This window comes from Camelina sativa, chromosome 2 (genome assembly GCF_000633955.1).
Source record: "Camelina sativa cultivar DH55 chromosome 2, Cs, whole genome shotgun sequence".
NCBI classification, from domain to species: Eukaryota; Viridiplantae; Streptophyta; class Magnoliopsida; order Brassicales; family Brassicaceae; genus Camelina; species Camelina sativa.
The window spans coordinates 24,395,344-24,412,890 of record NC_025686.1 but is presented as its reverse complement, the minus strand read 5'-3'; the positions used below and the strand labels follow the sequence as shown (position 1 = coordinate 24,412,890).

The window sequence follows — 17,547 nt, the reverse complement described above, 5'->3', positions numbered from 1 at the left end:
GCTGAAAGCCAGACTTGTCGCTAGAGGCTTTGAACAAGAAGAGGGTCTTGACTACCTCGAGACATTCAGTCCGGTTGTTAGAACAACAACCATTAGGTTGGTCCTCGACACTGCAACAAATCAAGGATGGCCAATCAAACAACTTGATGTATCAAACGCCTTTCTACACGGAGAACTGCAGGAACCAGTGTTTATGTTTCAGCCTGCGGGTTTTATTGATCCAGAACGGCCAGATCACGTGTGTCGCCTCACCAAAGCTCTCTATGGTTTAAAACAGGCGCCAAGAGCCTGGTTCGATACCTTTAGCAACTTTCTGATAGACTTTGGCTTTGAATGCAGTACCTCTGATCCCTCTCTATTTATCTGCAAACAAGGGAAGAAGACTTTGGTGTTACTTTTGTATGTCGACGACATACTTCTTACAGGCAGTGACAACTCTCTACTGGAACAACTCCTCACTGCTCTGAATAGTCGGTTCTCCATGAAGGATCTGGGTCCTCCCCGCTACTTTCTTGGAATAGAAATTGAAACTATTCAAAAGGGTCTGTTTTTGCATCAACGAGGCTATGCCACAGACATACTACACCAAGCCGGGATGTCCGACTGCAATCCAATGCCCACTCCTCTACCACAACAACTGGAAAAACTCGATACAACACCATTCCCATAACCTACCTACTTTCGAAGTCTTGCAGGGAAGCTCCAGTATCTGACAATAACTAGACCGGACCTTCAGTATGCTGTCAACTTTATTTGCCAAAGGATGCATGCTCCAACCAACTCTGACTTCACTCTGCTCAAAAGAATTCTTCGGTATGTAAAAGGCACTCTGGACTTTGGTATGCCAATACGAAAACATGACAACCAGTCTCTCTCCGCTTTCTGTGATAGCGACTATGCAGGATGCAAAGACACCAGACGGTCCACCACATGTTTCTGTATTCTGCTGGGATCGACCCTGGTATCCTGGTCTGCAAAAAGGCAATCGACGATCTCTCATTCCTCAACAGAGTCAGAGTATAGAGCATTATCCATTGTTGCTCGAGAACTCACTTGGATATCATCCTTACTGCGTGACCTAGGCATTACACAATATCATCCCACTCGCGTATTCTGTGATAATCTGTCAGCTGTCTACCTATCCGCCAACCCAGCTCTGCACAACCGAACCAAACACTTCGACAAAGACTTCCACTACATCAGAGAAAGAGTAGGTCTGGGGTTGATCGAGACACATCACATTCCTGCAACACTACAGCTTGCAGACATATTCACGAAACCTCTACCTCGTCCATCTTTTCTTGATCTTCGACGCAAACTCGGTGTTTCTATTCCTTCCGTCACCTCCACGCCAAGTTTGAGGGAGAGTGTAGGAGACAATGAGGCCCAAGTCCAACAATGTCAAGCCCAAGTCCAACAACATCAAACTTTGATTCCACAAAAGACAAAATCAAACCCTCAACGGCTAAAACAGAGCAGCTGCAGAACCCGTACGGAGGGTGTCGTCTTCTCTCATCCAAACAGATTTGAGCTTCTGGAATCCTCTATCAATGACTCAGCCTATTACAGCTGTCCTCAAATACAAGTTTTGCTTTAGTAGGATTCTAGAGTCTTCCTTGTTANTCTTGTTATTGTATATAAAAAGATGTAAATACCCTAAAGCAAAGTTAACGAATATACAAGATTATTCAGAATATACCTTTGTCCTTTAAATCCGTTCATGGTATTGTTGTTGGACTTGGACTTGACATTGTTGGACTTGGGTCTCATTGTCTCCTACAAAAGTATCATCAAAGCAGAGTCGTTAAACTTGACACGCCTTTAACACTAGCCATATTCTCTCATAACCAATCCCGATTTTGCTATTCATTAATTAGCTTCATTGCTAAATCTGCTTTCCCCACTTTCCTCAAACCATTGATCATCACTGTCCCTGGCACTAACAAATGGGAAAGCATTAGCTTGATTCATGTTTTGGCTTAAACCCTTTTTGGAATTTATAACTTGATGCTTTATGCTCCCATCAAAGTTACCCAATACCTTGATCGTTTGAAACTATATACATCGTAAGCCTAATGTATGCATTGTTTTAAGTTTTCTTAACTTTAGCTCCTCTACTATATTTCTTCCTATGTCACAAGATCTACGCTTAGTGCTTTCACTGCTTTGGAATGGAACTTATAATACAAATATCTATATATATATATATAAAAGTTTCCCTTATACATAATATTTTTATTAATTTTTGAATGAAATTTTGTTAAACACCAAAGAAGATATATGGTTTTAATGATTAAACTATTTTCCAAAAACACCAGAAGGACCACCAAAGAAGATGGTTTTACCCCAACCATCAAGACTTTGTAGAACATAACTCATACCGATATCTGATACAAGATCGTTTCTATCATCTACTGACTCAAGTACTGCTCCTTTATTTTCGTCAAGAACGGACACGCCGCGTGCATATGCATATAGTTTCGGGTACGGACCCGTCATTGTTTTGCCGTTACCCATCGGACAACTCTTTGAGTTCGGGACACTGAACACATCTCCTCCCCAGTATATATCGGTGGCAGTATCACCTAATCCTACCAGAGTTTGAATTGGCCAAAAACCTACGTCTGTGTCACCCAATCTTAACCACCAGTTCCCACTCGCAATGTCCTTGTAGTTGAAAAAATAATACAACCAAAACTTAAATTGAGAAGAAAGTAACTAAGATGATCGATCTGAGGTGTAACTAATTAGCATGTATAATAATGTTGCTTACTCGGAAGATGTAAAATCTAGCTTCCATTATCTCGTCGGGTTTGGACACCTTGAAGACATGACCAAGAGGGATTTCGGAATTTTTTACGACGAAACCTGGACAATTGGTATTGAAACATCTCTCCTTCTTTGTCTATATTTAGAATAAAACACACATGTAGATGGAAAAGAGTTCATAAAAATTGTGTTTAACTAATGATTAGAGGAGGAGTAATCTGACAGGTATTTTTTTTAAATAAAAAATGGAAATTAAACTTACTTTTAAATACACAAATAATCGACAACGATTATCTCCATATAATGTTGGATTCACCTGTAGATTTGGACAACATACACGTTATATTATAGAGAACTCTATATTATATCCATATATATAGTGGCTAGTATTTTTCTTAATTTTATATATCAATGGTAATGGAAAATGAAAAATATAGGATTGGGTAGTGGCCAGTATATGGGTATCTTACGGTCCAACCGGCTTTTATGAAATCATCACCAGCAGCTACTTTGATCAAACCAGAACTAAATTGCAATTGGCCAACGTCTGGAGTTTGGTATAGGCTAAAATAAGCTTCTGCTCCTCCTAATTTCATAGTATTGTCTAGCTTTTTGTTATTCACTTGAGCTCCCGCAAACTGTATCATCCAGTCTATAATTGAATAAATCAGAAAATTTGATGTAGATAATGGATTAATTATAGAAGAATTATTTACGTGTAGTCCCGGTTCAGCATCGGTTTGAGGATGTATAATTGAGCCGGTTGAGTTTCTAAGCCTCATCAGATCCTCTTTGGTTGTCCTTTTGATTGGTACAGTTCCATGTGGACACCCGACTCCTTTGAACTCAAATGCTTTAATCTTGTCGCTACTCAAATCTTTACTTTCGCGAGTCGTCAATTTTTGGATCTCATGATTTGGTTTCATCTAATCCAAAACATTTTAGCAAGCAATTTTTTGTATTATTAATGTAAATGAAAAACAATTAGATTCATCATTCGATGCATGGAGTTATATATATTCCAAATTAAGGGTTTAATAAGCCAAACCACTTACGTCAAAATGAAAATCATGGTCTTTTAAAAGAGGATTATCGAACGCAGGTTGCTTATAGAAATCGACACAATCATATACGTCACCATGTTCCGTCTGAAAGAAAACACAAACTAGTTAAATGTTAAAAACAACATACTGTATGTAATAGATGCGTCTTATCATTATAGTGTTGTTTATGTATCTAACTACAATGAATAAAACCTGAGATTATTCTCTTCAACTTATATATATATGAGTTTAAGTAACTAATTTACCTTCACAGTTTTAAGCGCAGGTTTATTCAGAAGCTTAAGTTGCAACTCTAATTCCAAATTTTCTTGTTGAGACAATCTTCTTCGTGCTATCACACAATTTGTTATCATTAGAACCCCTACTAGTGTCAATAACCCCCACTTTCTCATTTTGTATAGTGTATACGACTTTTCACTTTCGTTTTTTGTTTGTTAAATTTTCTCCAATATGTATACATGGTAGTATATATATATATATATATAAATACCTTAGTCAAATATAATCTAAGGTATTGATCGTGTGTTTGTTTAATAGAACAAATTTACTGACCGTTTTGATTTGTTTTTTTTTTTCTAGCTAAAATTGATGTTGACCACATATTGTAACGAACAATGATTTTAATAATAATATTCAAGTGGATGTTGACCAGATATTGTAACGAACAATGATTTTACACAAGTGAACCAATCCCAATCTTCATTGCTAAATCTGCTCTCCCCACTTTCCTCAAAGCATTGATGATCACTGTCCTCCTGATCCTCTCTCCCTGGCACTTCTCTTCCTCTCTCTCTGTTATCCCATCTGCCAATTTACATCGACCAGCTTTAATTTACACACTGTATTAATCATATCTTAACACTTCTGCATCAAGTATCACACCCATTTGGAGCTCACTCATCTAGAATCTTACACGTTCAGACAGAGACCATGTTAAGACATTTACATATGCTTCCACATGCATTTCACTTGTAAGAGAAAAAAAAAAAAGACTGTTGAGCAGAAAACAGTTTGTTCAGTTCTGAAAACGATCAAAAGCCATGTCTCATGTCTTCGGTTTCTCTCCAGGGAATCTAGGAAATTGACCAAGAGAGTTCACTCGACTAACACCTTCTACTCCCGACCAGTTCTGTTCACCTTCCGTCGTTTTCTTTGCATCAAGTATAGTAGCTGTTGTAATGTTCAGAGCAAATATCTAAAAGTTTCATCTTATAACAAAATCACTATTGTATTGAACTCTTAAGAGCGTTAATACTTAATACAAAAGGGAAAAAAAAAAAAAAAAAAAAAAGAGAACAACACATGGGCATATGGTTTTAGTTCATATATCTATAGAACAATGGGATAATAAGTAACACACAGGGTAATTGCTAATTACAACACAGCTTCAATATAGTCAGTCCATCATGAACTGAACAATCAAAGATCAGGAATCAGACTAATTCATCAGCCTACTTTTACCGGATTTGCTGGCCATATGGCTGTTTAATGGCGTCAAGTAGAATCTAACCAAACCATTTCTGAGGTTGTTGGGCGAGTAAGTACCAAGCTTGTCATCTCTCTGGAGAAGATGATTCTGTTTGCTTTCAACACCATGAAACAATCCATCTTCACACGAGCTTAGTCTTCCAGTCTCAACACCAGTAACAGAGCCATGGAACAGACCATCACAAGAGCTTCTCCCACCTTCAAAGCCGTTAAGAATAGAAGCACCACGTAACATACCATCACAGGACTTTCTCGCACTAACGCTGTAGCTTCTTATGAGTTTCTCGCTAACATCACCATTGGTTTCTCCTTTAGCTACTCTCCTAAGCTTCAACAGAGACTCAGCAAGAGAACCCTCCATAGCATTCCCTCCAAGTTTCAAACTTTGCTCCGTTTTCATTTCGTTCTTCAACGTATCTGTTTTCCTATGAATCAAACCCCAAAAGTTCCATCCTTTAGACCATTTCTTACCACTCTTCTTCAACACAAAACCATCTTGCTTCTTCACCTCACCAGCAGCAGCAACACAACTAACACCTTTAGAACCTAACTCCAAGCTCTCCGGTTTATAATTCTTGATTGAATACCAATTCGAATCCCTAAGTTCTCTCTCAGTAACAAGCAACTTAGCTCCATGAAACAAACCAACAGTTTCAGGTGATACCTTAGCATTAGAAATAGCTTTCAATTCATCAACCTCAAGCAATCCATGTCTAGATGATCGATCAAAGCTTCTCCTCCGCCGTGAATCCAAGTAATAATCCCTAGTCTGAGCTGTCCCACCAGGATTGTTCTTCTTCTCCTCCTCTTCGTCTTCTTTACAACCTGATACCTTCTCCGGAGAGGCTTTAATAACATCTTCAGTTACAGAGGATAAAGGTACAAGCTTTGGATATGTCTTGCCTATCAAACACCCGTCCCATGAAGCTCTAGGCTCCTCGAACGAGATGCGTCCTGCGTCGAGAGATAACCTAGGATCTACATCACATGAGCGACGGCCGAGACTGTTCCCGGAATCTGGCTTTTTACCATTGTGTTTGAGTGAAAATTTCTTAAGTGTTCTGCTAAAAACAGAGTCTTTGACGTTGTTCTTCTTGATTGGTTGAGTTCTTGATTCCAGATCTATAAGCTCCTTCATCGTCTTCTTCTCTCCATCTTCGATTTCTTCTTCAACCAGACTCTTACCGACATCAAAATTCCTAATTTCTTCTTCTTCGTCTTCTTCTTCTTTCAAATCTGGGACTACAGGGAACCGAATCGAGCTCTGTAGCAGGTGGTCGTCGTCATCATCGCCGGCAAATCTGTCGTGGAGAGAGGAGCCGTCATTAGACCTAACATCACACGATCTGCGACGTGGCTGGTCGAAAACAGAGGCGGATGCGGATGCGTCACGGACGGAGTAAGAGGTAGCACGGCGGAGGTCAGGGACGGAGGAAGAGAGAGCTTCGATGGCGGAGAGACGTTCGCGGAGACAGGTGGCACAGAAACCAGTGGTGGGTTTAGAAGAAGGATGACGGTGACAGACGGCTGAGTGACGACGGCGACGACGTTGCTGGTGAGTCATGACTCTTCTTTAAGGGTGGTGGTTTGGGTTCAGTTCAGTGAATGGAAGAAGAAGAAGAAGAGAGTGAAAAAGTTGAAGAATCTGTCAGTGACATTTGTTTTTAGGATCTCGAGATGAGAAAGAGAAGAGAAAGAAAGAGTGGCGTTGTCAACACAACAACAACAACACTAGTAGTTGTAGTACACAAGTGAGAAGAGAACCCCTTTCCCTTTCCTTAAACCTTTTCTCTCATTTTTATTTCTTTTTTTTAATGCCCCTAATAGTATTATTTATTTCTGTATCTCTCTTACAATTAAATGAGAAAAATAATGTTATGGTTTTGGTACAATTATTAAATTGAATATTGTAGTAAATTTTTGGTATAATTTTGTGTCACATGAGAGTGGCAGAGAGAATCAAAAGGGAAGAAGTGTACAAACACCATCCCATTATGAGCCTGACCTCTGCGTTTGTAGGACGAACATAGAAAAGGTTTCTTTAATTAGTGAATGAATATTAAAGTTTTTATAGATAGACCAAAAGGATAATAAATTGATTGGAAAATGGTGAAAACACGTGTGTGCTCATTTGTTTTTTTTTTTTACCTTGGGGGTAAATATTTGGCTGCTTTCGTCATTTCTTTGGATTCCCCATCGAATCAATAAATAAATAGCTTCCAATGTCAACTTTTTTTTTTTTTTGTAATTCTTTATTTGGTTGGACATATTAGTGATTAGTGATTGATATTTTCAAGTAGAGAGCACCAAGAGTTAGTTTTAGGGTGCCAAACAAGATGACAGATGTAACATTTGACCTACACGCTTAGTTATTGATACAACGACCATAAATTAAAGTTAAGTGAGTTTGTTCAAATGTTCCATCATCGTTAACTGAAGTTTGTGTTATATCATTCAAAACAATAATCTCTCTTCTAGTTTTAACAAAGAAAACAAATTACTATATTTTCCTCATTACAAAATAAAAGAAAAATATAGCATGACATTTGATAATATAAAAACATGTGCATTAAGGGATAGAGTAATTTTCTCTAAAACGTTTTGTGGACAGCAACGGAGGAGTGCCCATTGAGATTCGGAGTTCTCAAAGAGTGTGTTGTGTTCCCAACCAAAGCATGTCCCAAAAAAATACACAGTTATTGTTTTTTTTCTTTTGTTTTGTCTGAATGTGATTTGTTTTCTTTCTGGTAAAAAAGATTGGAATTTTCCGACGACTTTAGTCTTATTTGTCCACCAAAGACTTCAAGTAAAAAGTGTAAAGTTTACGCGAACGTCAATTTCTCATATATTAAAAGTGTTAAGCCCGATGAATTCAATTAATATGTTTGGGCTTAAAAATCGTAAATTGGGCGCAAAAAGGAAACAAATTAGCCCATTATGTTTCGTCGTCTCCTCCATCTTCGTTCTTCCGGAGTAAGAAGTTTCTGCTACGAAATTTCATCACTGTGAACACCATTGTTTTTGTTCGTCTTTAAAGGTGATTGTTTTTTTTTTTTATGTGGAGATAGATACCTCAATTTCATCAATAGCCGGCGGGAGATTTGATAAGTACATCAAATCATCACTCTCGGTTTAAGAAATTTTGAAGTGGATTACATAAAAAACCACAAACTTTCACCCTCCTATATTAATCTCTCTATCCAAGATGCTGACTTGGTCTGTGATACTTGCAAAGGTAATCTCTTTTTAATTGGATCTTGTTTTATTGTAGGGATAGAGTTTTGAGCTGGTTTCTCTGTTAGGGATAGAGTTTTGTTTCTGTCATCGTTTTGATGATTTATGGCTTATGATTTTGTAGAAAAGACTGATCTTTCATCTTAGCCATATGCTTATTATATATGTGGACCTTCTTGCCAACTCAACGGACCACCACATTTTACTTGTTAGTGGATACAACCATCATTGTTATTGAGTTAATAAATTTCACAAACATTATATATCCGCCTTGTCAAGAGAAGTTCTTGAGTTTGTTTGTCTCCTCTTTTGATTCTCTAGTCTACTGGATAGAATAAAAGAACCCAGTTAACATTTCCTTGCTGAATGTTCATTAATAAAACTTTGTCTTTTCAGGTGCAACCTCTTCAAGGCTTCTTCAACATTGTTACCTCTAGCACATAGGTATGGATTCTGCTGCTTGTATTACTTCTTGAGTTATATATAGTGCTTTCTTGATGGGTATAGGATTTGCATATAGTTTGACAAGAGAGAGATTTAAAAGACATGTGATTAGAATTCTTCTCATATCTTCCCTCATCCTTAGACTATTAAGGTTAACAAATATCAATGAGTCGTTTTCTACTCTCGAGTCTTCTTGTGTGGAAAAGTCAAAAGTATGCAAAAAACTCAGCATAAGATCATTGCATATTATCATTGACTCTGACAATAGAATAACAGCCAAACTTGCAAGACCAATCAAGCTCTTTGAATCGGTCTACAACACATTAAAAGAACAAAGATATATATATATTCAATTATACAGATCAATGATGGGTCGTTATGCTTATATTATTATATGCACATACATATCTGGCGTTTAACAACAAGAAAAATAAACTTACATGACTGCAACATACTTTCTTTCTTGGACTTTGGACATTAGAAATATTATTCACTTCCTTCCTATAACCATATCTATAGACATATGCCAATGAGGAGCAAAACCCCTACGCCTCTCCACTTCTCAAATAGAAAGCATCAGAAAGCTGATTCTGAGTATACTTGGGGTGATGTAGGTACTGGCGGGAAAGCGAAGAATGTCTCTGTCCTCGGTACGATCAGAAGGGCAGCCAGGAAAGTCTTTGCTATTATTTTCTTAGGACAACGAAAGTTAAAGCCAGCAGAATGTAGATCTGATGCTGGAGAGAGCAGCACGCTTGAAAGAGAATCTACTTGTAAGCATTTTGGTGTTTGACTAAATCTTTCCTAAAACATCCTTTCTTTAAATAGGAGCATGCTTTGAATCTTATAAGCACTGGTGATGTATGCATACCATTAAGAGAAACAAACTTTGTTTCAAGTTCAAACCTGGGAGTCTTTGATGGATGAGATATATTTCTATACATCTATGCTCTCTGTTTTGCTGTGACAATATTTTTTATTATATTTGCAGTATCAGGCTGGACTGGTTATTCATCACCAAGCTCTTTTGGAAGGTCAACAACAGAAAGAAAGGTTTCAGGTCAATATCGTTTTTCTGGTTCAAGATTTCTAAGTCCTGGTAAAGATTCATCTTCTAGCAAAAGTTGGCACCTTGGACCCGTAATTTTTTCTTTTGGGGAGCTTCAAAGGGCAACTGCAAATTTTTCATCAGTTCATCAAATTGGAGAAGGCGGTTTTGGAGTTGTTTTTAAGGGAAAGCTTGATGATGGAACTATTGTTGCTATCAAGCGTGCAAGAAAGGTAGTATTTGAATCTTTTTCTTGGAAAATATGTGGATAAGAGATTGAAGTTTCTGTAAAATATTTCGGGTAGAAATAGTCACTAACTCAAGATTCTGTGGCAGAACAACTATAGCAAAAGCTGGTTGCGAGAGTTCAAGAATGAAATATACACATTGTCAAAGATTGAGCATATGAATTTGGTAAAGCTGTATGGATTTCTTGAACATGGAGAAGAAAGGGTTATTGTTGTTGAATATGTTGGCAATGGAAACCTAAGAGAACATCTAGATGGTAAGTTGTAAGAGTTACTTCTTCTTTTTCTCTGTGTATAGAGTATAGACAAAGACAAATCCAGTCTCTAATTTAAGACCATAGAGAAATTGTCCAAATAGAAAATATCTGAATACAGAACTCTCAACTTTTGTTCTTCTTCATCATACGCAGGTTTACGGGGTAACCGACTTGAAATGGCAGAACGTCTTGAGATTGCGATTGATGTGGCTCATGCATTGACCTATCTTCACACATATACTGGTACTCTTATCATTTCCTCTTCTTCTTAGTTTATCGGTGTTACAGGATAGCTTAGTGTGCCAAGATTGTATATTGCAGATACTCCCATAATACACAGAGACATTAAAGCATCAAATATTCTCATCACGGATAAGCTTAGAGCCAAAGTAGCAGACTTCGGCTTTGCTCGTTTAGTTACTGAGGATCCTGGGGCTACTCATATATCAACTCAGGTCAAAGGATCTGCAGGCTATGTGGATCCAGATTACCTCAGGACGTTTCAACTAACCGATAAGAGCGACGTTTACTCTTTTGGTGTTTTGCTCATAGAGCTTCTCACCGGAAGACGTCCCATTGAGTTAAAAAGACCACGACATGACCGACTCACGGTTAAATGGGTAAGTCACTTTCTAGTTTCCCTTTCACACTATAAGCTCGAGATGATCTTAACAATGGAGAAACTCGTATCATCTTGTGCAGGCATTGAGGAGACTCAAAGAAGATGAAGCTGTTCTCATAATGGATCCATTTCTCAAGAGAAACAGAGCAGCCATTGAAGTGGCTGAAAAGATGCTGAGACTGGCGAGCGAATGTCTTGCCCCAACGAGAGCTACACGTCCGGCTATGAAAGGCATTGCAGAAAAGCTATGGGATATAAGGAGAGAGATGAAGGAGACGGTGCTTTCTTCCTCGGCCTCTAATTCTTCGTGTTCGTCAGCTACACACAGCTTCATTGACCGTGATTCAGACAGATATGCATTGCCGAGGATCGAAGACAACGAGAATAGCATTGAGTTACTCTCACCTTGATGATATCAATTTGTAAAACATGTTACTGCTTCTCTCATTCAAAGAAAAATCTTATTTAGATGAATGCAAATACACACTACAGTTAATTGTCTTTTGTTGTCAATACAAGATAAGAGTGCTCTGAAGAAGTCAAAAATATTAAACACTATTGTGAAAGAAGAGAGAATTAACACCACTAATAAACGAATGAGATAGGTTTTGATCTAATCATCAATAATGAGAAAAGACGTATAGCATGCTCAACTTTGTGGGAATACTCTCTGATTAAGCAACTAAGTCCCACAAAAGAAATAGAAAGGCCAAAGTAGAAGCGAGATTGAATTCCATAAACATCAAATCACAACCATTCCCCAGTTGGCAAGTCATTACACAACAAATCCAGAGAAGATGACATTGACGATGAAACATCACTAACAACAACAACAACCCACAAAAAAGGATACAACAAAAACACAGAAACCCTTCTTTTTTGTATTATATATAAATTTACAAAAGAGACTCTTCACGTCTCTCAAGCGAATTTAGGCTTAGGCAAGGCTGAGCCACCAAGGCCGCTGCTGCTGCTGCCACCGCCTCCTCCTCCTCCGTGGACTGGTCCAAGCTTCTGGATCCAATGTTTCAGACCTTTCCTTGGGTCCTTACAGATCTTGTTCGAAGACAGATTCAGGTTCCCTTCACGTTCCAGTGAAATCGCAAACTGTTCAAGCACTTTCACTATCTGCCAGAACTCTGGTCTCTTATCCGGTGCAACTGACCAACACTGCTCTATCAGAGCTTTCATGGCTGCTGGACAATCTGCCGGGATAGTTGGCCTAATGTTCTGAACCAAAAGATCAACAATTTTTCACATCTCAAATGGTTGAACCAACTGAACAAAATAGGACCTAAAGCATACATGTGCTGTAACCGTAACCATTAGACGTGCTGAAAGATGGCATAAAATTCCACGGAAGACTACAATCATGATATTTGTCAGTAGACGCACAACAGAATAAATTACCTTGTGTACGACTGCGAAAGCAGCTTGAATAGGATTCATGTCCTCATACGGGATTGCTCCAGCTACCATTTCCCATAAAACGAGTCCAAAACTGTAAACATCAGCCTTACGTCCGTGTGGTTTCCGTTTTATCATTTCAGGTGCCATCCACCTATACGTTCCAGGGTCATCAGCCAACATGTCGCAGTACTCTTCCTCGCACGCTATGCCAAAGTCAGCGATCTTCAACTGGAAGTCTTCGTCGATCAATACATTTTCTGGCTTAAGATCCCGATGAATAACATGTCGTGAGTGAATATATTCCATTCCTTTTGCAATATCTAGAGCAAATTCTATCAGCCGTTTCAAAGGAAGAGACCTATTCTCAGGCTTGTGCAGAAAAGATCTTAAGGATCCTTCAGGTAAATACTGCGTGAGGACACAATATACAGGCGGATCCTTATACGCTCCCACAAACTGGTTTAGCACACAAATAAGAGAAGGGATAGTTAACAAAAACCGTAGTCATTCCATAATCCATCAAGACTGACGTAACAATTAACCAAGAGAATATAACGAGAGAGGAGACAAAAAAAATTCACCTTTATGACATTTGGATGGGACAGTCGTGACAAAAGGGTGACTTCCTTGGTAAACTGTTTCTCTAAACGAGCTCCCAAGCATCCATTATCGTCATCATCAGGGACAGTGATAAGCTTCACGGCAACAGCTTTATCTTCATACTTACCATGGTATAGCCGGCTATATAACCCGTGAGCAAACTTAAGCCCAAAGAAGAGCTTTGACATATCAACACGGAACTCTTCAGAAGCTTCCACAGCACTCACTCTACGGCCAGTATTATCAAAAAGCTTAGACCAACCTGTGTCCTTCTTGCTCTTCACCCTCTCTTGAATTCTCAGAGTGCCAAGATCTCTGATAGGACCAGAAGGAGACCGCAAGTTGAACGATCTCTTATCAAAGGAGTTCTTATGAGAAAGCTTAGGCTTCATTCCTTTCTCCGATTCAATTCTTCTTGGATGAGGAGTAGAAAACCTCTTACGCTCAGACCTAGCTTCCTTAAACACATCAGGAAGAGACATCTGAGGCGAGGGAGAGACAGATCTCTGCTTGTTAGTCACAGGGTTTGTCTGTATTTCCGAATCAACAACATAAACATCAGCCTCCACCAAACTTGTTGTATCTTCAGTAGCAGTCTGTGAGTTACTCGTCTTCGGATCCAATGACGAGGATGAAGAAGATGATCTAAGAGGTGGCTTTGCTTTCAGTGCACCAGAAGAAGTCTTGTCTTGGTTGTTAACCATAAAAGGGAGAGAAGCTAGCCTTTGGGAATTAAGACGGTAAGAAACAGTTTGAGAAAACTTAGTCCTCCTAATCCAAGAAGAAGCCTCTTCATCCATCTCTAACACTTATTGAAATGCTAAAAAAGCCTAAAACTTTTTTGTGTCAAAGACTAAAAAGAAGCAAAAAAAAAAACTCAAGCAAACCCGTGAATACGAATGAGATGACTTGCTGCTGCAATCTCCATCATCTCATTCAAGCCCCATTTCTCACCTTCAACCATTAAATCTACAAAATCTATAACACGAAAAAAAAAAAAAAAAAAAAAAAANAGTTTTGCTAAGAATACTATTAAAACTCAATATATCTCCAAAACGCCCCCACCAAATCGCCGGAAAATCCTGAATTTTGTTTACATGCCCTCTTCCTCCTACACAAATCAAGCAGCAAAAACAAATCCATATGATAAAACAAGAACATAAGATGGATCTAATTAACAAAAATAATAAAGAAACTAATAATGTTATTTCGATTTTAGCTAACCTGAAGCGTTGTGTAAATGGTTCAAAGGGAAGAAGGAAGTAGAATCGGGAAAACGAAGAAGATCCGGCGACTTGAAGCTCGCCGGAGGAGGGAGGGAGGAAGAAGGTGGTGGTGGTGGGGGGGGAATCGAAGGAGAGAAATCGAGAGCTAAACCATAAAGACGTATTTGGATTCTTCAAAGACCTTTTTGACGAATCCAGACCTCTTACTCCCCTTTTTTTAGATTGATTTTTTTTTTTTTTTTTTAAATTCACAGATAAAATGTGGAAAAATAAAAATTTAAATTCTTTGGAATATTATTATTAAGGGGAAATACGTTAAAACGACAGCGTATTTGTCTGTCTGTCAGCATCTCTGATATGCTCTAATGATTCTTGTCTGATTTAGATATTTAATTTAATTTTTTTCCAATTTATCAAAAATATATTCTAAAGGCGATTAGGCTTGCTTACGACTTCGGCCCATTAATATAAAACTACATGGGCCCAAAACTTGAACAAAATAAAAGAAAAGCAGAGGGTTTTGAGGGTTATTTACTTACATTTCAAGAAAAGCTGATGATTTTGAGATTGTTGTTCTTGTGTAGTTGTGTTGGGTCATAATTGCATCATCCCTAATTATGCGAAGAAAGTGAACCAAAATTGAAGACGTATTGAGTGATCTTGAGTAGTCGAACGCATTGGCTTTTGCTCACTTGATACGACGGTGTGACAATGCGGCTGTGACCTAATAATAGTAATCGAATTTTGTCCTCCACGTTTGAGCTTGTTCTCTCCAGTGATGAGGAAATTATATTTTATATATATGTTATTAGAAAAAGGAGATCACTCAATTAAAAAAAAAAAAAAAAAAAAAAAAAAAAAAAAAAATATGTTAATTGNATTTACGTAAACAACCTTTTTTCTAATTGAGTTTACAGCAGAGTTTGCTATGAAAGTTTTTGATAACGAAAAAATAGAAACGGTTTAGGTGGGATCTATATATTTCTATTTTATACATATTAAAAAAAAGTATGAATGTAGCTAGTTCATGAATGTTACTAGCTTAGTCCATGGTTCACAACTTCACATATTATACTGTATATATGTGTGTCTGTGTGGGGGCGAAGAAAACAAAATGGCCAAATTCAATGAGAGTAGAAGAATAAAAGAGAAAGAAAGATACAATTAGAGGTGAGTCCAAAAGATTGGTAAAACACAAATGCTTAACAACAGAGTCATTTTTTAGAGACACCACACATTTTGTCTCCAGACCTATTTCATGTCCTACGTATTTGGACGCACCCTTTCCTCTTATATCCTATTATCATCGTTTATACGCTACACATAATATCTTATGATCATATACATTGGTAATTTTTTATATATAGCCATTTTCGGAGATTAATTAGTAACATTATTGAAAGAATTTCTACCAATTAAGCTAGTTCAAATCGGTGGAAGATATGCACATATTCACAAATATACAAAATACTAAATCATTTTTAAGTCGCGAGCTAAGAACTAGTGAAATAAAAATGGATGCAACAAAAGAAAAATATTTGAAAAATTGACAACATGTTCAAAGATAGTTTACAAGAAGTACCAACCAAAACTATGCCACTATGGTCATCACTGTTTCTCCTAAAACGTAATTAAAATGTTAGTGCAAGAGAATCCATAAAAGAATGGAAAGTACTGGATTTGTCAACAATGTCGCGCGGTTGGATTAGAATAAGTTATACTCGATCAATGGCTTCCACTTTTGTTTTTAAGTGTATGTATGGGTCGGTGTATATATAACGTACCAAGCACTGATGCTACGTTACTTAACACTGATACCAAAAAAAAATAAGATTGAGGATACGTTGACGTACACCTAGTTTCACGGGAACTAGGGTGCTAGTGAATCTCGTTCCTATAAACACAAGAGAGACATATAGAAACCGAATCTAGTAAGTAAGCTAATGTATCTTTCTCGCAAAGTTATAACAATCATACTAAGTAAAAGTTTAGATTAAAAGAAAATTCTTATGGAAGAAGATATATATATATATATATATATATATTTAACAAACCATGCATCTCTTATTTATATTTAATGACAATTGCGATTGAAATCGTATTGACTTGTTGTTGAATCGTATATATAAATTTGTGAACGTTTCTGATTGTAAATCCAATTTTGATGATTCTGGATATATTCTCAGTGAAGTTTATCAGATTTGCGAGAACAAACTAGACAACAAATGGCTAGATGTTGAAACATAAAACAAGGAAAAAAATCCCACCCCTCAATTATAATCTCATAAGTTTTTTTAATAATAGTGTTTGATACTTGTCACATCCAAAACTTTTTATCCTCATTGGCCTATTTTTCTCTCAAATCTTCGATTGAGAATATGCATTAGCTATATATATATATATGGGTAAACTATGAACCTTAATATAATAAAAGTTCATCTCTTTTGTCTCTAAACTCTAAAGAGAGATAGAGAGAGGGAGAGAGATGTTGCCAGGGATACTTTTATGCTCACTTAATCCCAGGAATCACAGGTGAATTATTCATTTCAGTTTTTTTTTCTTTCCGTTGGAATATAACTTTTGATTAATATACTTTGTTGTAATTAAGTATGATGTGATTAAAGTGTTTTCTTAACATGTGTTTAATGATAAAACTTGGATTTATCGATGTATTTTGATATATCATATCATTAGTATATGAAATAAAGAGACAAAGAATTTGTACATGATTTTGGATTAAGGCAAGATACAGTATATATATATATACTGAGATAATCATGATTCATAACTTTATGGGATCATCACTTTTCTTGTCCAATCAAAAGGGCGATTAACAAAAAAAAAAACTGAGATAATCGCCACTTACTTCACTTTTGTCTTTTAGGAGAGAATTACACAAGATAAACTAGTACAGTATTTTTTATTTAGTCAAAGAAAAACTTTTATAAAAAAGTCATCAAAGGATAGAAAGTTATACTGTAATACCAATTTTTGAAAAGGGAAAAATAGAAAAGGAAGTGATAAACGATTAATTGCTTTTGTAATTCCAACTTTTGTAATTTCTGTAATGATTTTGTAAACTCATGTTGATATCAATGAATGAATTTGTTCAGGCGAAAAAAAAAAAAAAAAAAACT

At 37.1% G+C, this 17,547-nt stretch overlaps 4 protein-coding genes across 4 annotated transcripts in view; 2 read left to right on the top strand and 2 right to left on the bottom strand.

The window, feature by feature from the left end:
- Positions 5,143–7,107, bottom strand: LOC104736288 (UPF0503 protein At3g09070, chloroplastic-like). Its single transcript, XM_010456253.2, has one exon. It carries the CDS (start codon positions 6,883–6,885, stop codon positions 5,272–5,274), a length of 1,614 nt encoding a protein of 537 aa, XP_010454555.1. The 5' UTR covers positions 6,886–7,107; the 3' UTR covers positions 5,143–5,271.
- Positions 9,410–11,675, top strand: LOC104736281 (calmodulin-binding receptor-like cytoplasmic kinase 1). The gene is made up of 6 exons (XM_010456241.2): positions 9,410–9,772; positions 9,991–10,280; positions 10,384–10,552; positions 10,706–10,795; positions 10,874–11,172; positions 11,255–11,675. The coding sequence occupies exons 1-6, from the start codon at positions 9,523–9,525 to the stop codon at positions 11,582–11,584; spliced, it is 1,428 nt and encodes a 475-aa protein (XP_010454543.1). The 5' UTR covers positions 9,410–9,522; the 3' UTR covers positions 11,585–11,675.
- Positions 11,888–14,663, bottom strand: LOC104736272 (serine/threonine-protein kinase HT1). Its single transcript, XM_010456229.2, has 4 exons — positions 14,409–14,663; positions 13,166–14,295; positions 12,585–13,040; positions 11,888–12,404 (listed from the first exon to the last, which is right to left on the bottom strand). Exons 2-4 carry the CDS (start codon positions 13,982–13,984, stop codon positions 12,096–12,098), a joined length of 1,584 nt encoding a protein of 527 aa, XP_010454531.1. The 5' UTR covers positions 13,985–14,295; positions 14,409–14,663; the 3' UTR covers positions 11,888–12,095.
- LOC104736254 overlaps positions 16,822–17,547 on the top strand; it is a 3,063-nt gene continuing 2,337 nt past the window's right edge. The window contains exon 1 of the mRNA XM_010456213.2: positions 16,822–16,942. Within this exon, the coding sequence (XP_010454515.1) occupies positions 16,896–16,942 (47 nt within the window). The 5' untranslated portion in view covers positions 16,822–16,895. The remainder of the gene's footprint in view (positions 16,943–17,547) is intronic.